Source organism: Lissotriton helveticus, chromosome 11 (assembly GCF_964261635.1).
Source record: "Lissotriton helveticus chromosome 11, aLisHel1.1, whole genome shotgun sequence".
Lineage (NCBI taxonomy): Eukaryota > Metazoa > Chordata > Amphibia > Caudata > Salamandridae > Lissotriton > Lissotriton helveticus.
The window spans coordinates 69,605,522-69,628,305 of record NC_136072.1 but is presented as its reverse complement, the minus strand read 5'-3'; the positions used below and the strand labels follow the sequence as shown (position 1 = coordinate 69,628,305).

The 22,784-nt window shown below is 47.2% G+C and overlaps 1 protein-coding gene across 1 annotated transcript in view; it reads right to left on the bottom strand.

Moving 5' to 3' along the window:
• LOC144791478 (eukaryotic translation initiation factor 4 gamma 1-like) overlaps window positions 1-22,784 on the bottom strand; it is a 324,564-nt gene that overhangs the window by 279,890 nt on the left and 21,890 nt on the right. Inside the window, exons 2-3 of the mRNA XM_078666169.1 lie at window positions 17,713-17,835; window positions 10-207 (exon numbers count right to left, since the gene is read on the bottom strand). Of these exons, the coding sequence (XP_078522295.1) occupies window positions 10-207; window positions 17,713-17,778 (264 nt within the window). The 5' untranslated portion in view covers window positions 17,779-17,835. The remainder of the gene's footprint in view (window positions 1-9; window positions 208-17,712; window positions 17,836-22,784) is intronic.

Below are 22,784 nucleotides of genomic sequence, written 5' to 3'. Positions count from 1 at the left end.
TTAACTTACTCCCATCAGGCAATGGCACATGTTGGCATAGGCAACAGAGAAATATGGCTCAGAAAGGGCCTTCTCAAATATCAGATCAATGACTCCCTTCATTCGCTCCTCCGTGTCGATGGGAAGGTCAGTAACCTGCTTCATCAGCTGCTGGAACATCTGTGGAGTCAACTTGTTCAGAATACTGCGCACCCTATGGAAGATATCCTGTCAATAAGAAAAACACAAATTAGTAAACCTTTTTCTAACATCGGCAGTCACTTTTTAACACAATGCCCATCTGCCTTCCCCATTAGCCACCACAAGTGAAAGCCTTTCTTTTACCTCTAACCTTAGTTTTGAAGCTTGAAACCATGCTTTGTGTGTTGTCCATTATTTCATCATCTAGTTTTTGACAGGAAAAAAGGCCAGACTTCAACCAGTAGTCTAGAATGGACCACAGCCACAAACCTAATGCTACAGGTAAGAAATTGTTGCCTGTCTGAAACACCAGCTATTTATCATGGAGACCTCATTAAACGGATGAACACTGTGACCCAATATGTGCAAACACAACAGGGATTCTCCCCCACTCTCTGTCAAAATAGCCCCGGTCCAGCTTGGTGCCTCAGGGAGTATGAGTGGAGGGTGCCAGCGCTTAAAAACACCCGCCGGGCCTCATGGACCCACAGCACGGTGACACACGAGTGGTGCGAACAGAGCCATAGGTTTACAAAAGAGCATATCCCTCCTCCAAAATGTTTGCATCCGAGTGATAAGCCCCCCCCCCGTGTGACCCCCTCAGGAACTGCTCATCTACACTGCCATAACAGAAGCAATTGAGCGTGAAGGCGGACAGCAGCCTCGAGGCCAAGAACTTCAGTGAGTGACAGCAACTGCATTGGGCGGGTCCACACATTTGATCTTTCATACCAGGCCTGGGAGCACGCGGACTAGTCACTGAACCAAAGCTCAGAGCTATTCCCTGACGTACTCAATCATGCTAATATGATAATGGCACCCACGTTTCACAGAAGGCAGGCTAAAATGGGGACATAAGGAATCTGAATACAATTGCTTGGGCATTATTGAGGCCCGTGCAGCTGGCATATTTCCTCTGGGACTCACAGACCGCCCACAGTCCCTGGGTGCAGAGATAATCACTGGTGTGTGGACTCCACAAAAACAGGAACTGGTGGGGCCTCATACCTTGGCACTGTCGATCGCTTGGATGGTGAACCGGGGTGGGGCCTCAGTGAAATAGCTGCAGCGAACCACGTAGATGGCAAAGATACCCTAGGAACTTAGAGTCACCGTGTGTGCCCAACAGCCCAGATACGAACTATATCATGGGCAAGGACAGGCTACAGAAAGGGATGCAACAAATGAAAATGGATCACTACACAGTGCAGGAGGGGGCCTCGAGACCAGACCCCTCACGCGGGGCACCACTGGAGGACGATGCCATACAGCCAGAACCCACTGGAACCCAAATCCTCACAGCCATAGAAGCCTCCAGCTCAGTTGTTCCGGCAAAAATAGGCGCAATGTCACTGGATGTTGGACTGCCTCGAAACGACTTCCGCACTGTTGCGGAACGCTCCATAGCCACAGGAGTGTTAATGAGCTACAAAACAAAGTCTCTACATTAAAGGCAACACTCAAAGACCTATCTCTCAAAACAGTAGCCCTGGAATGCCGGGTGGAAGATGCAGAGGTGCGCTCCCGAAGGTGCAACCTGCATTTTGTGGGATTCCCAGAGGGTGCAGATGGAAAAAACCCAGAACTCTTTCTGGAATTGTGGATCAAGGAGGTACTTCCCAAAGCGGACCTCTCAGCGATATTCACAATTGAGCGGGTGCACCGAGCGCTGATGGCACCACCACCACCACCGGGTGCCCAGCCCAGGACCCTGATAGCAAAGATCTTAAATTATAGAGACTGGGACTGCATCCTTAAGGCGGTTAGGCGCGAAGGAGATCCAGACTTTGGAAATCAGGTCATTTGTATATTCTCAGATTACACATGTTTGTTGCAGCAGCAGAGAGCATCTTTCAGTAGAGTGAAACAGAAGTAGAGGGCCATGAACATCCAGTACATGCTTCTCTACCCCATGAGGCTGGAGGTTCTCCACGAGGATCTGGCCCATTTCTTTATAACCCCGGAAGCAGCTTGGGAATGGCTGGAGGTTCATGGGGACGAAAGGACAATCTACCAGGGGAGGGCGGCTCAGGGGTCCACAAATGCCACCAAAACGGGAAAAAACAACAGCTGTAACAGAAGCGCTAGAAAAGCCTTACGATCAACACAGTGAGGGGTGGTAGGTAGGGACCGATCAGTAGAATTAGTGAGGACGGACTCTATCAGTGCAGACAGAAGGTCTCCCAGAATCGGCCTTTCAAAGCAACAAGCCGAACGAGAGGCAGCAAAGGCCTTAGTGGAAGTAGTAACAGCCTCAAGCTCCAAAGCTAGCATGGGGGATGTAGTAGAGTATACACTCCACAGCTGGAAGACCCTTGATTTGGGCACAGACCGGGGGAAACACATGGAGGACCCTTGATTTGGGCACAGACCGGGGGAAACACATATGGGAGGTTGAATACGATACAGAACTGGAGAACGTGTGGCATCATCAGCCGGACTCCCATATCGGATGGCCACTGCACCGCGGTGGGGCTTACCCGCCTCACCTGAAGAGTGGATGGACTGAGATGGGCTCCGCCATCAGACGAATGGACAACTTCCCTTCCCCCCAACTCTCACTCTAATTCTTTTCTGTACTGCTGTTTTCTGCTCTATATTCTTGATTTCAGTTGTTCTCTATTATTGTCCTGCAGATCTGTACATCCTCCACTCTCTGGATGCAAATTTGGTGCAAAATTGGGAGTGTCATGGAACTATAGTGGTATGCATGGGTGTAAGTGGGGACCGTGGTTGGGGGGGAAGCAACTGACGGACATGTAGTAAGTCTGAGACGTGCACTGTACCTGACCCAGCGGAAGACATATTATGGATGGTTGTAAATGGAATGTATGTAGGTACGATGTTATATTATATACATTTGTAGCGCTCACAGCTACTACGAAGAATGTCCCTGCACGAGGCTTAGAAAGATCGAGGAACAGCGTTTAAAACAAAAAGGGTTTTAAGTTTTTCTTAAAGATCCGGGAATCTTGGATGCTACGTAGAGCCAGCGGCAAGACTTTCCATGCCAGAGCAGCTTTCCGGGTAAGGAAACACCCGCCAAGCCTTTGGCGGGTGAACCGAGGAGTCTGAGCCAGTAGTTGAGAAGAGGAGCGCAGATGTCTCGCAGGGACATCAAAGGCAAACCTCTTTTGTAAGTAACTGGGCCCCACGCCATACAGGGCACTGTGGGCCATCGTCAAGATTTTGAATTTTATCCGCACCTCTATAGGAAGCCAGTGCAGAAAACGCAGATGGAGACGCACACTGCTCCTGCTGGGGAGAACCAGCAAGAGCCGGGCTGTGGAGTTTTGCACTACGTGGAGCTTGTTCAGAAGATAGCCCGGGGTCCCAATGTACACCGCATTTGTGTAGTCTAAGCGGGAATGAATCAAAGCCAGAACAACAGTTCGCTTCACAGCCTTTGGGAGAAGAGGGAGATACTTCCTCAAAGTTTTTAAAATGCCAAAACATGTCCCTCCAGCTTCTTAACCTGGGTTGAAATGGTTAAATTCTCCTCAAACCACACACCCAGATTCTTTGCGGCGTTTCCCAACAAGCTTGGCAGGGGAAACCCTGGAGGCCACAGCATCTCCCTAAAATTGGAAGGAAATTCACCATATAGAAGGATCTCAGATTTCTCCTCATTACACTTAAGCTGGGCCTGAGTCAGCCAGTGAAAGACGGAGAGTAGACAGTGTTGGGCAGAGGAGACCGTGACATCGTCCCCACCCCATGTAAACAAAAGCTAGGAGTCATCCGCATAGGCAATTTCCCTAGCCCCCAGCTCCTTCGCTAAATATATCAGCGGGTAACATAGATGTTAAAGAGAAGGGGGCTAATGGACGAGCTCTGCTGGACACCCGTGGCCACTGGCTGGGATGCAGAGGCGCAAGGTGGAAGCCAAACCTGTTGCGACCAGCCAGCCAGGAAGGACGTAAGCCAACCCAAAGCGGAGCCAGAGATGCCAATCTCCGAAAGGCGAGCCAGAAGCAGGGAGTGAGGCACTGTATCGAATGCCGGCGAGAGGTCCAGCATAACCAAAGCCGCCCTTCCGCCGGCATCCAAGCACTTCTGGATCGCCTCAGAGACCTCCACCAGCGCAGACTCCATTGCTGTAAGAGGCTCGAAAACCTGACTGCTCAGGGTGCAACATACCAGTGCCTTCAACATAATCCGTAAATTGACTAGTGACCACCTTCTCACATACTTTAGCCAAACTAGGCAAGAGCGAGATTGGGCGTTGAGACTTGTGATTCATACTTACTGTGTGTGTTTGTGTGTGTGTTATATTGTGGATTATGCTATTCAGTTTATGTGGCAGGAGCGATGATGATTATATTGTGAAGTTCAGGGGATGGGGTGGGGGGTGTAGGATTGGGGAATACATGGAGATGCATGCTTTGTTGATGCAGTGCCTACCAGGGGGGTGGGCTGTTACAAAAATGTTCAATTTACAATTGTTACTGGCAGCGATGGTGGCAGAACACTGACCGTACATACATTGGGCAGGGCGGACACAGACTGGGAGAAATGGGGCAGTATGAAATCATAATATGGAATGTGAGGGGATTAAACTCATTTGTGAAACGCTATAGAATATAAACATACTTAAGATGGCAGGGCACTCATGTTGCGATTCTGCAAGAAACACACCTATTAGACACCGAAATCAGAAGCTCCACAAGAAATGGAAAGGACAGTTATTTGCATCCACCTATTCCACATATGCTAGGGGTGTGGCAATCTGGGTGACTCCACTGGTCCCATTTAAACTACTGAAGTCCGAGGCAGATGTGGAAGGCAGATGTGTGCTTGTGCATGGTGAGCTTGATGGAGGGGAGGAGTGCCTGATGAACATTATGGCTGCAAACATAGACAATGGTGACTTCTTCAGTGCCATACAAAAGCTACTCCTCCCCTACATTGGGATTCAACTAATATGGGCAGGGGCTTTTAATTGCGTAATGGATGGCGTGCTAGACAGGCACCCACCGTAACACCATAGTAAACCCCACATGTCGACTGATTTAAGAGACTTGATGAGCTGACTACACGGCATAGACATTTGGCGTGAAACACATGCGGGTGAACGGGGTTACACTTGTTACACACAGGCATGCAAGGTTTCTAGTAGGCTCGATCGTTGCCTACTTTCTCAGGAGGCATGCGGAGCTGTATCACAAACCAAACTGCTTGGCTGTTTTCTGTCAGACCATGCCGCGGTAATGTTGGAGCGGGGACCAGAGCGACTTAGACCGAGGGTCCCACTGTGGCGCTTGCGACCAGATAGTTTGAGTGACGTGATATTCCGAGAGGAACTGAGGGAGGGCATTACAGTTTACCTAGGCATGAATTGGCTGACCACAAACTCCAGAGGTGTGGGATGGGACACGCTTAAAGTGGTCACCCAAGGGGAATGCCTGTCTAGAGTGGGGGTACAAGGAGGCGAGTAGAAAAAGAATTGACAACTGCGGAGGATAGCCTGACCAGACTCCAAAGTTGGAAGCAGACATCAGAATGATAGGTTCCAGTTTTTGATGCCCCGCCCACTGCATATATTACGCTTATGAGTTAGCATAATGTGTCTAACTAATGGTATATTCATTGATGCATTTACGTTTATATTCTTTACTTCGTTATTCATTAATGCGTATGACATTATTACAGTTCTCTTAGCTTAGCCTGTGTGCCACCATTTTGGAGTGTTCCTCTCTGTGTGCGAGTCGCACTTGCTCACCCCTCCCGTAGGAATAGGAATATCCCGAATGTCAGCAGTTTTTGTTTCTTGGCTAACTTTGACCGAAACTAATAGCAAAACCCCTTATCAGACTGTTCTCATGTGCTGGAGATGCTGAGGCTCGGCTCCGTGGCCTTGGGTACAGATAACAAATGTTGCTATTGCAGGGGCAGATGCCTCTTGTGTGAGACCATTGTTCACCATCTCTGGGGTCCAGTATTTATCCAGTATGGGCGTGTTTTATTCTGCTGTACCATGATATAATGTATTGCTGTGATGAGATGAGTCAGTCCTCTCGGCGCACTCTTAGGGGTGAGGTCGGACGGGGCCCTCTCATATGGGAGTTTGTGGCCTAATAAAGTTGCTTTGTTTATTCTTCTCCACTGTCCGGCTGACTTATTATTGGGTAACTATAGGTGAGTGCGGTGTGTCACTCGGGTGGATTTGAGCCACACTGCGATTCTCTCCTCCAAGCACGGAGAGGGGTTGGGGAGATATGGGATAGGTTAGATTGCCTGGTCAGATGCAAGTATCGCCAGTTGCTCCATAGAGAAGGTGAAGATCCGGGAAGTTATTGGCTTGGTTACTGAAGCGGGAGCGTCCTTCCCCTGCTTATACTCACACTAAGGCACCAAGACGGAACCATAGCCACCACACAGGTGGATGTCAATTCTGTGCTGTTCAATCATTTAGCCAAGATATACCATGAGGTCCCAGGGTCCATGCCGGGCAGCTCTCCAGGTGGAGGAGGAATTACGGGAGGTGCTACCAAGCATGGCCCGCTGTAAATCACCAGGCCCGGAACGGATCCTGAAGGAATTCTACCAGACATATGCTGATTTGCTACTCCCACACCTGCTGGAGACTTTACAGGAGGCAAAATATGTGCTAAGTTTGCAGCAATCTATGAGGGAGACACGGATAGTCATGCTCCCTACACCTGGCAGAGACGCAAATGACCCAGGCTCGTGCAGACCCTTGTCAATGTTGGGGTTGGATACTAAATTACTTGCCTGGTGCACAAAGACCAATGTGGTTTCATACCGGGGAGAGGAACGAATATGACTATACGACGGTTGTACCATGTCTTACACTCAGCAGATGATAGCGAACTCCAGGCTGGGTAGTCTCCCTAGGTATTGAAAAAGCATTTGATATGTTGCGGTGGGAATATCTATATGAAGTGCTGAGGAGAATGGGATTCAGTGGAAAATATATGGCCTGGGTCAGGCTACTGTATCATCAGCCGAAAGCTTGAGGGCGGAACAGAGGTCTGGTATCAGAGGCGCTACAAATTGAGAGGGGTACACGGCAGAGATGCCCATTATCCCCACTACTTTTCGCGATGAAACCTCTGGCAATACGACTTCGGAAGGACATGGCCCCGTGGTGCATAATAGTTATATACATTCATCAGCCGGAAGAGGCGATCCCAGTGCTCTAGGGGTTACTGACATCCTTTGTTTCAGGGTCCGGCCTGCATATTAATCATCAGAAATCGGTACTATTCCCGCTGGCTGCCCTTGCGTGCAGTGAAACACAGGACCTACCCGAGGTGGGATTTGGTTGGGAAAGTGACCATTTTAGATACCTAGGCATACAGGTAACCCACCAGCCTGAACCTCAATACACATTAAACATGGGTAAAGTCCTAACGGGCCTAAAAGAGTCAATTCAATTCTGGAACAAGCTCCCCCTCTCTGTAATAGGTAGGGTAGCTTTGGCAAAAATGGTGATGCTGCCTCGTCGCCTTTACATATTGCAGAACTCCTTTTGTAGCATCCCGAAATCCGACTGTTCTCATGTGCTGGAGATGCTGAGGCTCGGCTCCGTGGCCTTGGGTACAGATAACAAATGTTGCTATTGCAGGTGCAGATGCCTCTTGTGTGAGACCATTGTTCACCATCTCTGGGGTCCAGTATTTATCCAGTATGGGCGTGTTTTATTCTGCTGTACCATGATATAATGTATTGCTGTGATGAGATGAGTCAGTCCTCTCGGCGCACTCTTAGGGGTGAGGTCGGACGGGGCCCTCTCATATGGGAGTTTGTGGCCTAATAAAGTTGCTTTGTTTATTCTTCTCCACTGTCCGGCTGACTTATTATTGGGTAACTATAGGTGAGTGCGGTGTGTCACTCGGGTGGATTTGAGCCACACTGCGATTCTCTCCTCCAAGCACGGAGAGGGGTTGGGGAGATATGGGATAGGTTAGATTGCCTGGTCAGATGCAAGTATCGCCAGTTGCTCCATAGAGAAGGTGAAGATCCGGGAAGTTATTGGCTTGGTTACTGAAGCGGGAGCGTCCTTCCCCTGCTTATACTCACACTAAGGCACCAAGACGGAACCATAGCCACCACACAGGTGGATGTCAATTCTGTGCTGTTCAATCATTTAGCCAAGATATACCATGAGGTCCCAGGGTCCATGCCGGGCAGCTCTCCAGGTGGAGGAGGAATTACGGGAGGTGCTACCAAGCATGGCCCGCTGTAAATCACCAGGCCCGGAACGGATCCTGAAGGAATTCTACCAGACATATGCTGATTTGCTACTCCCACACCTGCTGGAGACTTTACAGGAGGCAAAATATGTGCTAAGTTTGCAGCAATCTATGAGGGAGACACGGATAGTCATGCTCCCTACACCTGGCAGAGACGCAAATGACCCTGGCTCGTGCAGACCCTTGTCAATGTTGGGGTTGGATACTAAATTACTTGCCTGGTGCACAAAGACCAATGTGGTTTCATACCGGGGAGAGGAACGAATATGACTATACGACGGTTGTACCATGTCTTACACTCAGCAGATGATAGTGAACTCCAGGCCGGGTAGTCTCCCTAGGTATTGAAAAAGCATTTGATATGTTGCGGTGGGAATATCTATATGAAGTGCTGAGGAGAATGGGATTCAGTGGAAAATATATGGCCTGGGTCAGGCTACTGTATCATCAGCCGAAAGCTTGAGGGCGGAACAGAGGTCTGGTATCAGAGGCGCTACAAATTGAGAGGGGTACACGGCAGAGATGCCCATTATCCCCACAACTTTTCGCGATGAAACCTCTGGCAATACGACTTCGGAGGGACATGGCCCCGTGGTGCATAATAGTTATATACATTCATCAGCCGGAAGAGGCGATCCCAGTGCTCTAGGGGTTACTGACATCCTTTGTTTCAGGGTCCGGCCTGCATATTAATCATCAGAAATCGGTACTATTCCCGCTGGCTGCCCTTGCGTGCAGTGAAACACAGGACCTACCCGAGGTGGGATTTGGTTGGGAAAGTGACCATTTTAGATACCTAGGCATACAGGTAACCCACCAGCCTGAACCTCAATACACATTAAACATGGGTAAAGTCCTAACGGGCCTAAAAGAGTCAATTCAATTCTGGAACAAGCTCCCCCTCTCTGTAATAGGTAGGGTAGCTTTGGCAAAAATGGTGATGCTGCCTCGTCGCCTTTACATATTGCAGAACTCCTTTTGTAGCATCCCGAAATCCACATTTGATACCCCGAACAGTCTCCTAATCTCCCTGGTATGGGCCGGCGGACAAAACAGAGTAAAATTGGAGACGCTTAAATTAGACATGGATTCCGGGGGTTTGGACCTCCCACATTTTAGACTTTATTATATAGCGGGATCATTGCATTATGCAGTCCAGTGGTGCATGGGCAAGCGCACGGTGGACAAGGAGATACTGGGGGAGTGGAGTAGCAGGTCAAAACTGCCGAGATATCTTATGATGAGCTCAGGGGCCCCCAGGGACTGCCCACATATAATACGATGGGTGGCAGAGGCCTGGGAACAGGCAGTCACCCTGGTCCTCCGCAGGCATCCCTATGCCCGGGCGCTCCCACTCAAATGGCTACAGGGATTTAAAGAAATTCAGACAGCCATGAACATCACGAAATGGTACGAAGGGGGATGCGTTACAGCTAAAGACATGTACCTAAATAGGACCTTCCTTACATTTGATGAGGCAAAAGAATGGTTCTAAATCCCAGAAGGACCCTTTTTGCACAACGCAAAAGTCTTGCGCACAGTCCGTGAGATATGGACCTCGTTCCCGGAGAAGCCACAGGAGTCCCGCAAGCTGGCAAAAGAGGGCTTATCTCCCAAATTTAGAAGGCACTGGAAGAGGATCGAGCGATTGACTTGTCTGTAGCCAGAGGAATATGGGAGGCGAACTTATCGTCCCCACTAACAGACGGAGAGTAGAGGAGGGCATTGTCACAGGTGGCAGAGGTAGCCAGTAATGTCGGGTTCAAACTCACCCAGCTCCATCATCTACACTGCACATATCTGACCCCGCAGCGATTCACGCGGTTCACCCCAGGCAATCCTCAGCATGCCCACGATGCAGTACTGACCCCGCTACATTCTACATTCTTTCACATGATCTGGAGTTGCTTATGCTTGCAAAAATATTGGTGTCAGGTGACAGAGTAGTGCAAATGGAGGTTCCTAAAACAGTGCCAATTGAGTGTCCTGCCGATGCCAAAAAAGGGGACGCGGATACAGCACAAGTTTGCGCTTCTAGGCTTGGTTCTGGCGAAACATAGAATTGCAATACATTGGATCCTCTCCACTCCCTCCACGCTAGATAAATGGTGGGAGGACAAGCAGGAGTTGCGTTGTGGCCAAAGAGTGTCGACTCAGAGCATTGAGAGTTGATGAGAGTGCAGAGAGAGACCTAACGGAGTGGGGACAAATGTTGGAAGGAATGTCGCTGACAGCAGACCAGAATGAAAGTGAGGTCGAACCCACACAAACCCAGAATCACATCCCACCAGCACCCAACATAAAAAATGGGATTGGCCCTTTCACCCAAAACGTAAAACATGATACGCCATTCTCCCCGAAGGTCAGACTCTAAATAAATGTTATACTCATCACAGTCGCTGCCATAGGTTTCTCTTGTTTATTAGTTTACTTATTGTCTTATTTACATTCTTTTTACTCTAATCTATAACCCCTTGCATGCTGCCGTCGGCCGTTGGCCGACGGGAGCACTACCTCCCTAGTGCTGCCGTCGGCCAACAGCCGACGGAGCCCCGCCCACCCTTTAGAAACACCAGCACCGCGGCGGTTTGGTTAAGGCGTTAATACTGATGAGCATTGCTATGTACAGTGATCCGCTGGGTAAGTTGAGGCTGAGTAACACCGTCAAGGCCGACGATAAGCTTTAAAAATGTACCAATGCATGCGACAAGCTGACACTCTTAGGATGTGGAAAGTAATAATTGGTGCTATATGGTAAAGCAATGATGTGCTACAACATACATATGACGGATCTGCAATGTGATACTGTGCAATGTCATTAATAAAGACAAGTTAAAAAAAAAAGTCTCGTAAATAATTCCATCATTGACAGATGTTTGTGTGTCATTGATGATCCTTCCATCAAAAGGGTTGTCCTTGGCACTGTTGCCAACCAAGTTGTCGCAAAGAGATTGCCGCCTCTGTGACAGGTATGATCCAAGCATGTGAATCTATGAAAAATCCAATACTGGAAAATAATGGTTCCTAGCTCAGTAACCAATTATATGACAGCGCGTGATAGTAAGATATTTTTAATAGAATAAATCGCAAAATAGAATTTATGATAGATGTGCACCTATCACGTAATGTGTGTTCCAGAGGAATTGGTACTGGAAAATCTTAAATTGAAAATATCATCCCGCAGGTCTCGTCGATACTTCTGTTGTCAAAGGCGGTTTATGTGACATCAGCGATCCTTCCATCGAAGGGGCTGTCGTTGGCACGGTCATCAACAAAGTTGTCTCAGTCGACGATGTCATAGTCAACATTGTCATTATCAAAGCTGTCCTCGGACCTGCCATAATCATGGGGTAGAAGCCATTTTTTATGGTGTTTTCTTTGTCAAAGGGGTAGTCAACGATCTGTCTATCGATAGCAGCTTAGATTTCTGCTTATTCTGAGCCTTTACCTTAAATGGACAAGAAGGTTCCGAATAAGTCTTCTGGAGACTTGTCTCTTTCTTTATGTGATGTTCTGAGGTCTAGGATGTAGAAGTGTGTGGTTTAGGGGATGACACTTCAGTTCATTTGTGCCCTTTTCTCTCCAACTTCCCCGAAGGTTCACCCTGAGGAACACATTTAGGATAACCTTCTTGAGAATGACTTCTTTTGTGCGTTTTGTCAGTCTTTTTTAAGATTTCCTTTCCAAGTTGTGCATTTCACTGGCTTTAGTCTTTTGAATTAAAACACAATGGGAGTCCAGCAGGAGCTAGTAACCAAACCATCTATGTATCACTTCCTAACTAATACAAATCAAATACGTACATCTGGTTAAAAAGAAAAGGAAGCAAAACATATGAGTGTATGCAAAAAAGATTTATTATTTAGGACGAGAACACTCATTGACCCAAAGGTGACATGCTGCATCATAGCGTTCCTCCTCAAACCTGGACAAATGGTACCAGGTGTGGGCTACAACTCTACCGGAGAGAGGAGCTCTTAATGTGGTCCTTCCTTGTAGTGTTCCTTAACCTAGATTAGGAGTTGGTGTGGGTGAGAGAGGTACAGAGTGCTAACGAAATGTAGGTGAAGTGAATTAAAGCTACCTCTTGGTGAGCTAATTCTAAATTTGATTCCGATGTCTCCAAGGGATAGAATAAAAACAGTGAAGGGAAGTTAATAAAAGGATCTCCCCTAGAGAAAAAAGGTCAACATATTTCTGCCCTATCTTGGACCTATTATTAGGTTCTGGGGCATTCTTCTGAACCATTAATTAAAGTCACTCTATCATCAACAAGTTTATGCATGTGTACAAACTTGTATGTAGGTTGGTGGTGGTCTACCTGATACACAGGGTGGCCCACAACTTGCTGTTTACTGAATCCACACACACACACACACACACACATTTGTCTTCCTTTTCTTTTTAACCCCTTCCATGCTTATGACGAGCTCAGCTTGTCATGAGGCACAGTGGATCTGTGCTCATGACGAGCCGAGCTCGTCATAACTGCCGCGGCCCGCCCACACGCTGCTAATTCCCCGCCTGTGCGGGCGTTCTATTGGAGTGGGCGGAGTCGTGACGAGCCCAGCTCGTCATGAGCACAGCTCCACTGTGCAGCATGACGAGCTGGGCTCGTCACTAGCCCCAGGGCGCACGGCCCCTCCACCCCCTGCACCGCGGGGAAATTAGTCCTGCTTGGAAGGGGATAAACAGATGTACCTTTGTGTGATTTCCTTCAATCCTTTGAAGCCATAGTAGTATTCTAGCTTTTCTGACCTGGAGTGTCTTTGCAAAGAAAGTGTGACAGATCTTGCACTGCTTAGGTGTATGGGAATGGTGCTGACAATAAATACGCTCCTTGTGGGGATCTTCAGAAAAAAAGCCTTAGCTTCCCACAGCATCCACAAGGTCTGAAGAGACCTTTTTTTAAAATATTTTTTTTCTGCCATGATTCCAGTCAGGAAAGGTCACCCAGAGGCGAGGCAGGTTGCTGTAGCGGAAAGTAATGGTCAGAATGTGTTGAAAAATTCTAAAATAGGTTTCTCCAAGCAAAAAAGGTGCACAGCTGAGGGACACTCCCTTCACATGACTTGTGGTAAGAAATCTGAGGTACGGTGGTGACAGGAAGAGTGATGATTGTGAAGAGCCACGGTTTACAGGTAAGTAACTTGTTTCTTATCAGGAGTCTGATTGGCTAAGTGTTCGGATTTTCGCATTTGTGGATAGGCTAACAAGGTGGACTCTGCAGGCTTTTAAAGCCTAGCTTTGGTACTGAATGTCATATATATATATATATATATATATACATATATATATATATATATACATATATATATATATATATATATATATATACATATATATATATATATATATATATATATATATATACTATACATATATTACCTACTGGCGGTCGCCAGTAGGTAGTTATAGTTAGGACCTAGTTTCCATAGGAAATCCGCAACATTCTATTGGGAATAACTTTGGCGCCGGTGGACGAATTTTCGCGAATTTCTCAAATTAGATGGCCCGCTCCGCTCTGCTCCTTCCCTGAAAGTTTGCGGAGGATTCGTCAAGCGGGGGCCGAGATAAAAGGGGGTCCCAAAACGTGTTTTCTCCATGTTAATTTCCATAGGGCGGTTGGACTCACTTTTAACCCGAACGGCTGAATGGATTCCCATCAAACTTGGCAAAATTGTAGGGACTGGTAGCCCGATGTGCCTTTGCTATGTCTCAAGATATGTGCTCCAGAGGATTTTGAGTAATTTAGGTTAAAAAAAATATATATATCTATAAGCGCACCCCGGTACGCGCACCAGGGAGCGCACCCGGCGCGCTACACGAGTACGCGAGCGGAAAGCTGATTGGCTCTCGGGTGTCTGTCAACATTCCAAACAGTCCGGTGCGGCCGCCATCTTGTGTCTCGGTAGGAACAAGACACAAGAGGTGGCAAAAACAAGGGGGGAAATGACCATAAGGGTAGAACACCCCTGACCCCCTAGGTTTGATGTGGGGGCTATTAAAGTGCCCCGCGGGGAGCGTACCGGGGAGCTTACCATGGTTCTGCATGATTAAATAAATATATTTGAACCTTTTACAATCATGTCACCTGTGTTTCCTCAGATTAGGAAGTAGATTGTGCAGATGAGGTGAGGTATGTCCAGGGGTGCAAAGGAGGTGAGGCCTGTGTCCATGAGTGCAGTGGAGAGGACTCACCTCCTCTGACCCTTGGACAAGACTCACCTCCTCTGTGCCCCCTGGACAGGCCTCAATGTATTGGGTATAATTGATGGTAACAGGGTGCAGATGAGGTGAGGTCAGACACTCACCTTCTTTCAGTCCCCCTACTTCACTTCCCTTCTCCCCTCGTCCCTTTCTGTGCTTTCTCACTCATTTTCTTCTTGTTTATCAATGCACTCCACTTCTCTTACTCTTTTTCATTTTTTTAAGAACACAGCTCTTTGATGAGAATTGGAGGTAGTTCTGAAAAGAACTTTTTTTCTTTTTTTTTTCTTTTTTTAGAACAAAAACAAAAACAGGGAATGGGAAACTGCTCAACAGGAGCAAAAAAAAAATAAAATTAGGGCTGGAAACGGCAGCGATGGTTATCCAATGCTCGAACCATGAGCAGAACACTTTGTTCCCCATAGCAAAGTAACTTATCGCAATATCTGCATTTAATAACGCCTTTAAAAGCAGGCTGGATGACGGGAATCTGCTCTTGTGATTGCTCCCTCCCTGATGCAATTTGTCCTCCGGTTGAAGTAGAGGCCCCATCACTGGGAGCCTCTCGTGCCAGAGCCCTGACACTTTCCCGGGCAAAATTCTGGGGGTGCCTCCTCTCCACATGGCGAATCATTGTGGAGTTACCAAATTAATATTTCTTAGTGGGGTCACCCCGTGACAGGACAGTGTGACAAATCCTGCACTCCACTTTTGGAGCATTTACTTTTTTCTGGTCATCAGGAATAGAAAGAAACTTCCAAATAAAGTGTTCTTTTACTTTCGGCTGAGGAGCCTCTTCATCAAGGAATTCATTGGAGTCATCTTCACTGCTGGATGGTCTGGCAGCCATGATAATCCAAGATTTTATTCCCACAAAGATCCAACAGCAAAAAGGCAGGTCTTGCAGTCACAAACGTGAAAGAAGAAGTGAAGGAAATGGGTGGGGATTTCATTCTTTGTTAAAAAAGCTGTTAGGAACCAATGAAAAGTGTTTTTTTCAGGTCACATGACCCGACACGCTTACACTACGCGCCCGGGGCGCGTAGCGTAAGCGCGTCGGGGCGCTTACGTTGCGCGATCGTATGCGCTCGGGCGCTTCCGGGTGCGCTTACGCCGTGCGTCATAAGACGCATCTCGCGGCTACGCGATATGTGTCTTATGACGCACGGCGTCGCGGCTACGCGATACGTCACAATGTTGTTTTCGTTCGCGGCAATAGCACTAACGGGACGCTCACCGGTACGCGCACCGGGGCGCTCCAGGGCAAAAAATAAATAAATAAATACTTTTTTTTTTTTAAATAGTATTACATAAATATACAATATAGGATTCATTATAAAATAGAAATTAGCTATTAAAAAACCTATGCAAAAAAACAGGTTTCACACCAGTTATAGTTAAGAATTAGCATTTTAAAAACCTATTAAATTCACTGTTGTAACTGGTATGGGTATCTCCATTTTTTTGAAAATGTTAGTTTCTATTTTTGAATATGTGTTTCAAGGGTTACATTACAGTGAAAGGAGGACTGTCACTCTGTCACAAGGATGGTGGCATCAGTGATGTCATGAGTGATGTCACTGACCATGTCATGAGTGATGTAATATGTGACGTCATCAGCAGTGCATTGCACGCGCAAGTTATAGTGAGTCCAACTAACTATAACGTGGGCATTTCAATGGTTTTATGTGAGTAAAATTTCCAGCTAACTATAACTGGTGTGAAACCTATGTTTTTTTCAGTGAATATATATATATATATATATATACACAATAAACCCATGTTCAGTGCTCATGTGATCACACAGTGATTAACAGAGAATGAAAACATAGAAGTGTGTATGATACAAATAAAAGGCAATGGCGCAATACTAAACTCAGTTTGCTGTTTTGTCACATCAAAAGTTTGATGCTATAACTGGCTGTAAATTCCCTTCTCAGTAAATAGTATTTGTATAGTATGTGTATTTGTATACTATTGTGCCTGTTTCAGACATAGGTATTAATAACAGGAGATCGATCACACAAACTTTTTGGTGCCCATTATGAATGAGTTATTGCCACATTTTCCCAGTTTTGCACTCACTGCTACTCTCAGCTGTAGTGAACGTAAAACAAGAGCGATCACTTTTTCAATTCAACTACTTGTAAGTGCAGTGCTGAAAACGGAACCCAAAAACAAACCTGAGCCCACTGCTAATGCTGCAGGACAACTGAAGGGCAACAGAAGCAGGGCCTTCAGTGTTACCTGACAGTTTCTGTCTGAAGCAAGACCATGTGAAAGTGAAGCGTAAACATTAGTTCCAATAAGCGGCCATGTAATAAACTGGCTGAATATATTTTAATCCACTAAAAAACATCTTACTCAAGTTGAGACCTGAACACATCTTTACAAAATAAACCAATTTCACAGAGTCCGCTACGGGTAAGCTTCTTTGAAAGAATTGCCCAAAATGATCACACCTTCTTCAGACCAAACTTCTGAAAGGATTCTCTCATTGATCTACAAAAGGTGATCAAATGCCACCTAACTCAAATTTCTGAGGGACCTAGTGATTGACACGTGCAGGGTGATCTGATAATAGGATGGCCAGATATTCCCGGCTGAAGATATGATAGACCCTTTTCAATGATTTCCCCAAGGTCATCAGATGCCCTAAGATGTAAACTCTGAGAGGGCTTTAATATGAGAAGCAGTAAGCGATCATAACCCTCTTTCCTGATAAGGTCCTGAGACTGATGTGCACAAGAGTGAATTGAATGCTTCAGTTGTGTATACTGATCGGGACCGTTGACTGATGAGCACTGGGTGAATTTCCTCCTACCTGAGCTGCGAGAGCCTTTTCTTTGGAATACAAATGCTGATCAGTCCCCACAGTCACTAACCCTAGATTGTCCATTGAGACTTGTACCAAAATACTCCCTCTATGTAATACTGCCCCCTATAGTTCTATCTCAATATACTGAATACAAAAATATTGACTCGCAACAATACAGATGGCAAGATACCCACAGACACAATATCATCACGGAAAGCATACACATGGTGATGCACTGCAATAGTAAATACGGTGAGTAAAAGGCACCCAGCAAGTGGTACTTACCTGGGTGCTCATTGGCTTCCGAGGCCGGTCTGCAAATGACGGGGTGAAGTTAGGTTTTCTGCTCATTGCTGCTATTCTGTCAGAATTTAGGGGGTCAGGAAAAGGCAATCTGTGTGACTGCACCTGGTGAGTACATGAATTTTAGAATTAATAACCACTGTCTTTAAAAATGTAAGACTAACAAATGTCAATGCTACAAATCTGGACCAGGGTAGAATTTAATTTTAGTTTCAGCAAGAAATGTTTTAGATCCGCATTTCTTACTGCATTAAACTACACCAAGACAAGAGGCACAGCGCAGCAATTACATTAGGCCGTTCTTAAATGAAAAAGTGTCTATAAGTAGGTTATACAAATAGCGTAACCAGCAGAATCACCATTGTGGACTTTGATGATGGACCAAAGCTCCACAGCGGCATTGAACACAATAACACAGAGGATAAGCGAGAACAGACAGTGGATCTGGCTTGTACTAAATGCATGTTTTTGATGTAATGGCTGTATAGTGCCGTGTACTGTGTTTCTATGGACAAACACACAGACAACACACAAAAACATACTCATCAACAAATGTATTGATGAGAGAGAATGAATGAATGACTAAATGAATGAGCTTATATAGCTCACGCAGCTACTTGGTCAGTGCCCTGGTGCTGATCAAACAGGTAAGCTCTCAAAAACAACTCCAATGTGACCTAAACAGATGAGTTGGTAACCTCTTATGGAGACAGATAATAATAATAATAATAATCTTTATTTAGATATAAAACAATATCTTTAAAAGTTTCCCAAATCACATTGTGTACAGTTTTGTGAGAAAAATAGTTTAAAAGAGAAGCCAATGCAAACATAAAGAGCATAAAAAAAATAAAAATTTAAACTGTTTTGTTAAACATGGCCTGGGGTGTCTCAAACATCTCCCATCGTATTCAATTATAAAATCAAACCATAAAGGATACATGCTGCAGAGTTTCGATTAGTGTTACGACCCTCAAGGACGTTGGGGATTCTGTTACAGTACATTGTTTACTCTAAAAAGTCAGTGGCAAGGCCATGGCTGTTTTCTTTGTATTAAGGCAGCGATACGCTTGTTGAATAAATTTAGCAAGTTTTATGTTTAAAACAGTGTTGTCCATAGACAAAGCAGCGGTGATGGCATGCCTACAGGGCCGAACCCCCAACCTGATCCATTCTGGCCTAAGCATGCGCCTGCGTTGAGAGTTAAAGGTGGGGCAGATGCAAACCACGTGCAAAATTGATTCTATCGCTGACCCACATCCTCTACAGGTTGTGTCCTCCTCCGTACGTCGCCAGGTGGGTAGATTTTGAAGAAAACGCCAGTCCCCCATTCTTAGGGCAATGAAACTGCGCTTTAGATGGAGTGAAAAAGTGGTGGAAAAATACGTTGCTACAGATACTTGTTTGTAGGAGTTAACTACTGCCCAAGAATGGCTGCGTTTCATGAGGAGGGCGTAGTCAATTGCGAGGGATATCGATCTCACACATTTTTTAATTGCATTTTTAAAGGCAGATTGGGTAGGATTGAAGGCCCAGAGGTCAGCGGCTGATAACTGGTGGATGTATCCTTCAAAAGACGGCCAAATGATCCTTCTGGGTTACTCTTGTTAATCTCTTTCCAGACTAGAAATTCTAGTGTGCCAGATTCGGCCTGTCTTAGTCTGTGGCAGAGCTTTAGGTATGTGCCAAGATTATGGGCATTGTAATTTGTTAGCCCCAACTCTAGTCTGATCTGCGCAGGGGATGCGGAACTTGGCAAATGCAGTACTTTTTTGTAAATTCTTGTTGTGTTTTTGTTTAAGGCGGTGTTCATTTTACCTTTGAAGGTCTCTATACCGTATGATAATGTGGGGCCAATCTTTGCTCTTAGAACTTCTAAGAGTTGGACCTGAGAGTTTCGTCGACAGCTTGGTCAATGATACCATTAGTGCCGTGGCTTTGGCTGCAATCACATTACTCTGCTTTACAAAGTTACCCCTAGAGTCCATATGGACGCCTAGGTATTTGTATGATTGACCCGTGCTGAGGCTTGTTTTGTTTAGTGACCAGCCACCACCTCCATAACGTTTCTTGCCAAAGGGAACAATCAGGGTCTTTTTCATATTGACTTCTAGTTGGTTAATCGTCGTATATTGGATCAGTGAGTCAAGAAGCCTTTGTAACCCTAAGAAGCCTTTGTATGGAGACAGCCTTCATTCTGTATGTATCTGAGATGAGAAGGTAAGGTTTCCATGCTTTCGTGGCCAGAACCGTAACAGGGGACCCCCTCTCCTACCCGCTTAAAGCGAGTGACCCCCATCAGCCGAGCGCTCTCTTTGGGCAGTATTGCCGCACCCTGACAGAAAAACAAACACAGAGGACTTTTACCATAAAACCCCTGATGTGCTAGAACAGGGGTCTTAAAACAAAGTGTTCTTTTTGACTGGAAACCAGTGTAACTCTTTTAGATAGGAGCAAATGGCGTGAAACTTTAAATAATAGATGGGCCGCTACGTTCTGCACCACTTGCAGATGCTGAAGAAGGTGATCAGGAAAACCTAGATAGAGCACATTGGTGTATGGACGCGAGATGACCACGGGAGTAAGTTGGCTTTAATGAGTGTATTGGATGCTCATTTTGACATTCATCAGTATTGGGGCAATCAACATTCAGGCAAAAAACATTGGCCCTAAAAGGAACGCTCAGTTATCCCTGACTGACTCAGAACCCCAGGGTAAGGCCTCAAAATGTGCGTTTGAAATCAAGCACCATTGAGTGAACGTCATCCGCCAAAAAACAAGGTTTCTACAACTATCACAACAGAATCTGTTTTACTTCGAAATCCGTACTGAGCATCTTTTAAAATAAGACTGAACCACAGCACGGATTTTGTGGACACAACTTTAAAGTAAATATCAACATGTCCAAAAATCTTCAAATTATCCTATAAGAAGGTTTAGAGCCTTTAACAACGGCTATAGCAGAAGCAGGCAGAAGTACTATAAGGCAATTAGAATACAGTCCACTCACTGAGTGTGGAATGTCTCTGTAAACATGGAGAAACAGAAAGACAAACATTGGGATGTCTGCACTGCAGGCCTATACCCGCCATTAGTGGCCCTGAGCCATTTCATTGTCTTCAATGGAGCTCTCAACATTCCAATGTTCTAATATATTATATATGATTTATGTTATATGTCATATGGTGTTAGGTTATACTATAAGGCGGTTATATAGTGCATGCCTAACTCTAGGGTCTCTTGGCTCCAGGAATGAAAGCAACCATAACGAATTCTAACAGCTCGTAAGGAACAAGATAGACAGAATGACAGTGAAGCCTTCGTTTTTTTCTAAAACCAACTTTTCTCAGGTCGATGGGGAGCGTTTTCCAAAAAGTTGAAGGCCCAAAGTGACCTTCTGAGTAAGGTCTATTAGCAAAGAACGAACAAGATGGATTCACTCAGGCCATTGTCAACAGAGACAAACGCAGCTCACAGAGCTAATCGGTGTAACAGCTGTCACACTGGCCTTATTGACCATCGCATATAGACAGGTGGCCACCATGGTCTCTGTACTATGGCGGGGGTGAAAATCCACCTGGCATTGTCAAGAATAATGTTTCTATGCAATTTACTTAGCAATATGTTCTTACAAAATTAGCAGAATAGGAGATACTGGTGACGCAGATCAGCACTGACAGCTGTTTTGTTTGGACAGTGAGAACACCGTGTCCAACTCGGCCTGGACTCAGAGACCGCTGACTGGCCCTGGACCCAGAGACCGCTGACTGGCCCTGGACCCAGAGACCGCTGACTGGCCCTGGACCCAGAGACCGCTGACTGGCCCTGGACCCAGAGACCGCTGACTGGCCCTGGACCCAGAGACCGCTGACTGGCCCTGGACCCAGAGACCGCTGACTGGCCCTGGACCCAGAGACCGCTGACTGGCCCTGGACCCAGAGACCGCTGACTGGCCCTGGGCCCAGAGACCGCTGACTGGCCCTGGACCCAGAGACCGCTGACTGTCCCTGGACCCAGAGACCGCTGACTGGCCCTGGACCCAGAGACCGCTGGCTGGCCTTGGACCCAGAGACCGCTGACTGTCCCTGGACTCAGAGACCGCTGACTGGCCCTGGACACAGAGACCGCTGACTGTCCCTGGACCCAGAGACCGCTGACTGGCCCTGGACCCAGAGACCGCTGACTGGCCCTGGACCCAGAGACCGCTGACTGTCCCTGGACCCAGAGACCGCTGACTGTCCCTGGACCCAGAGACCTCTGACGATCCCTAAACCCAGAGACCGCTGACTGTCCCTGGACCCAGAGACCGCTGACTGGCCCTGGACTCAGAGACCGCTGACTGGCCCTGGACCCAGAGACCGCTGACTGGCCCTGGACCCAGAGACCGCTGGCTGGCCTTGGACCCAGAGACCGCTGACTGTCCCTGGACTCAGAGACCGCTGACTGGCCCTGGACACAGAGACCGCTGACTGGCCCTGGACTCAGAGACCGCTGACTGTCCCTGGACTCAGAGACCGCTGACTGTCCCTGGACCCAGAGAGCGCTGGCTGGCCCTGGACCCAGAGACCGCTGACTGGCCCTGGACTCAGAGACCGCTGGCTGGCCCTGGACCCAGAGACCGCTGACTGGCCCTGGGCCCAGAGACCGCTGACTGTCCCTGGGCCCAGAGACCGCTGACTGGCCTTGGACCCAGAGACCGCTGACTGTCTCTGGACTCAGAGACCGCTGACTGGCCCTGGACTCAGAGACCGCTGACTGTCTCTGGACTCAGAGACCGCTGACTGGCCCTGGACTCAGAGACCGCTGACTGTCCCTGGACACAGAGACCGCTGACTGTCCCTGGACACAGAGACCGCTGGCTGGCCTTGGACCCAGAGACCGCTGACTGGCCTTGGACCCAGAGACCGCTGGCTGGCCTTGGACCCAGAGACCGCTGGCTGGCCCTGGACTCAGAGACCGCTGGCTGGCCCTGGACTCAGAGACCGCTGACTGGCCCTGGACCCAGAGACCGCTGACCCTGGACCCAGAGACCGCTGACTGGCCTTGGACCCAGA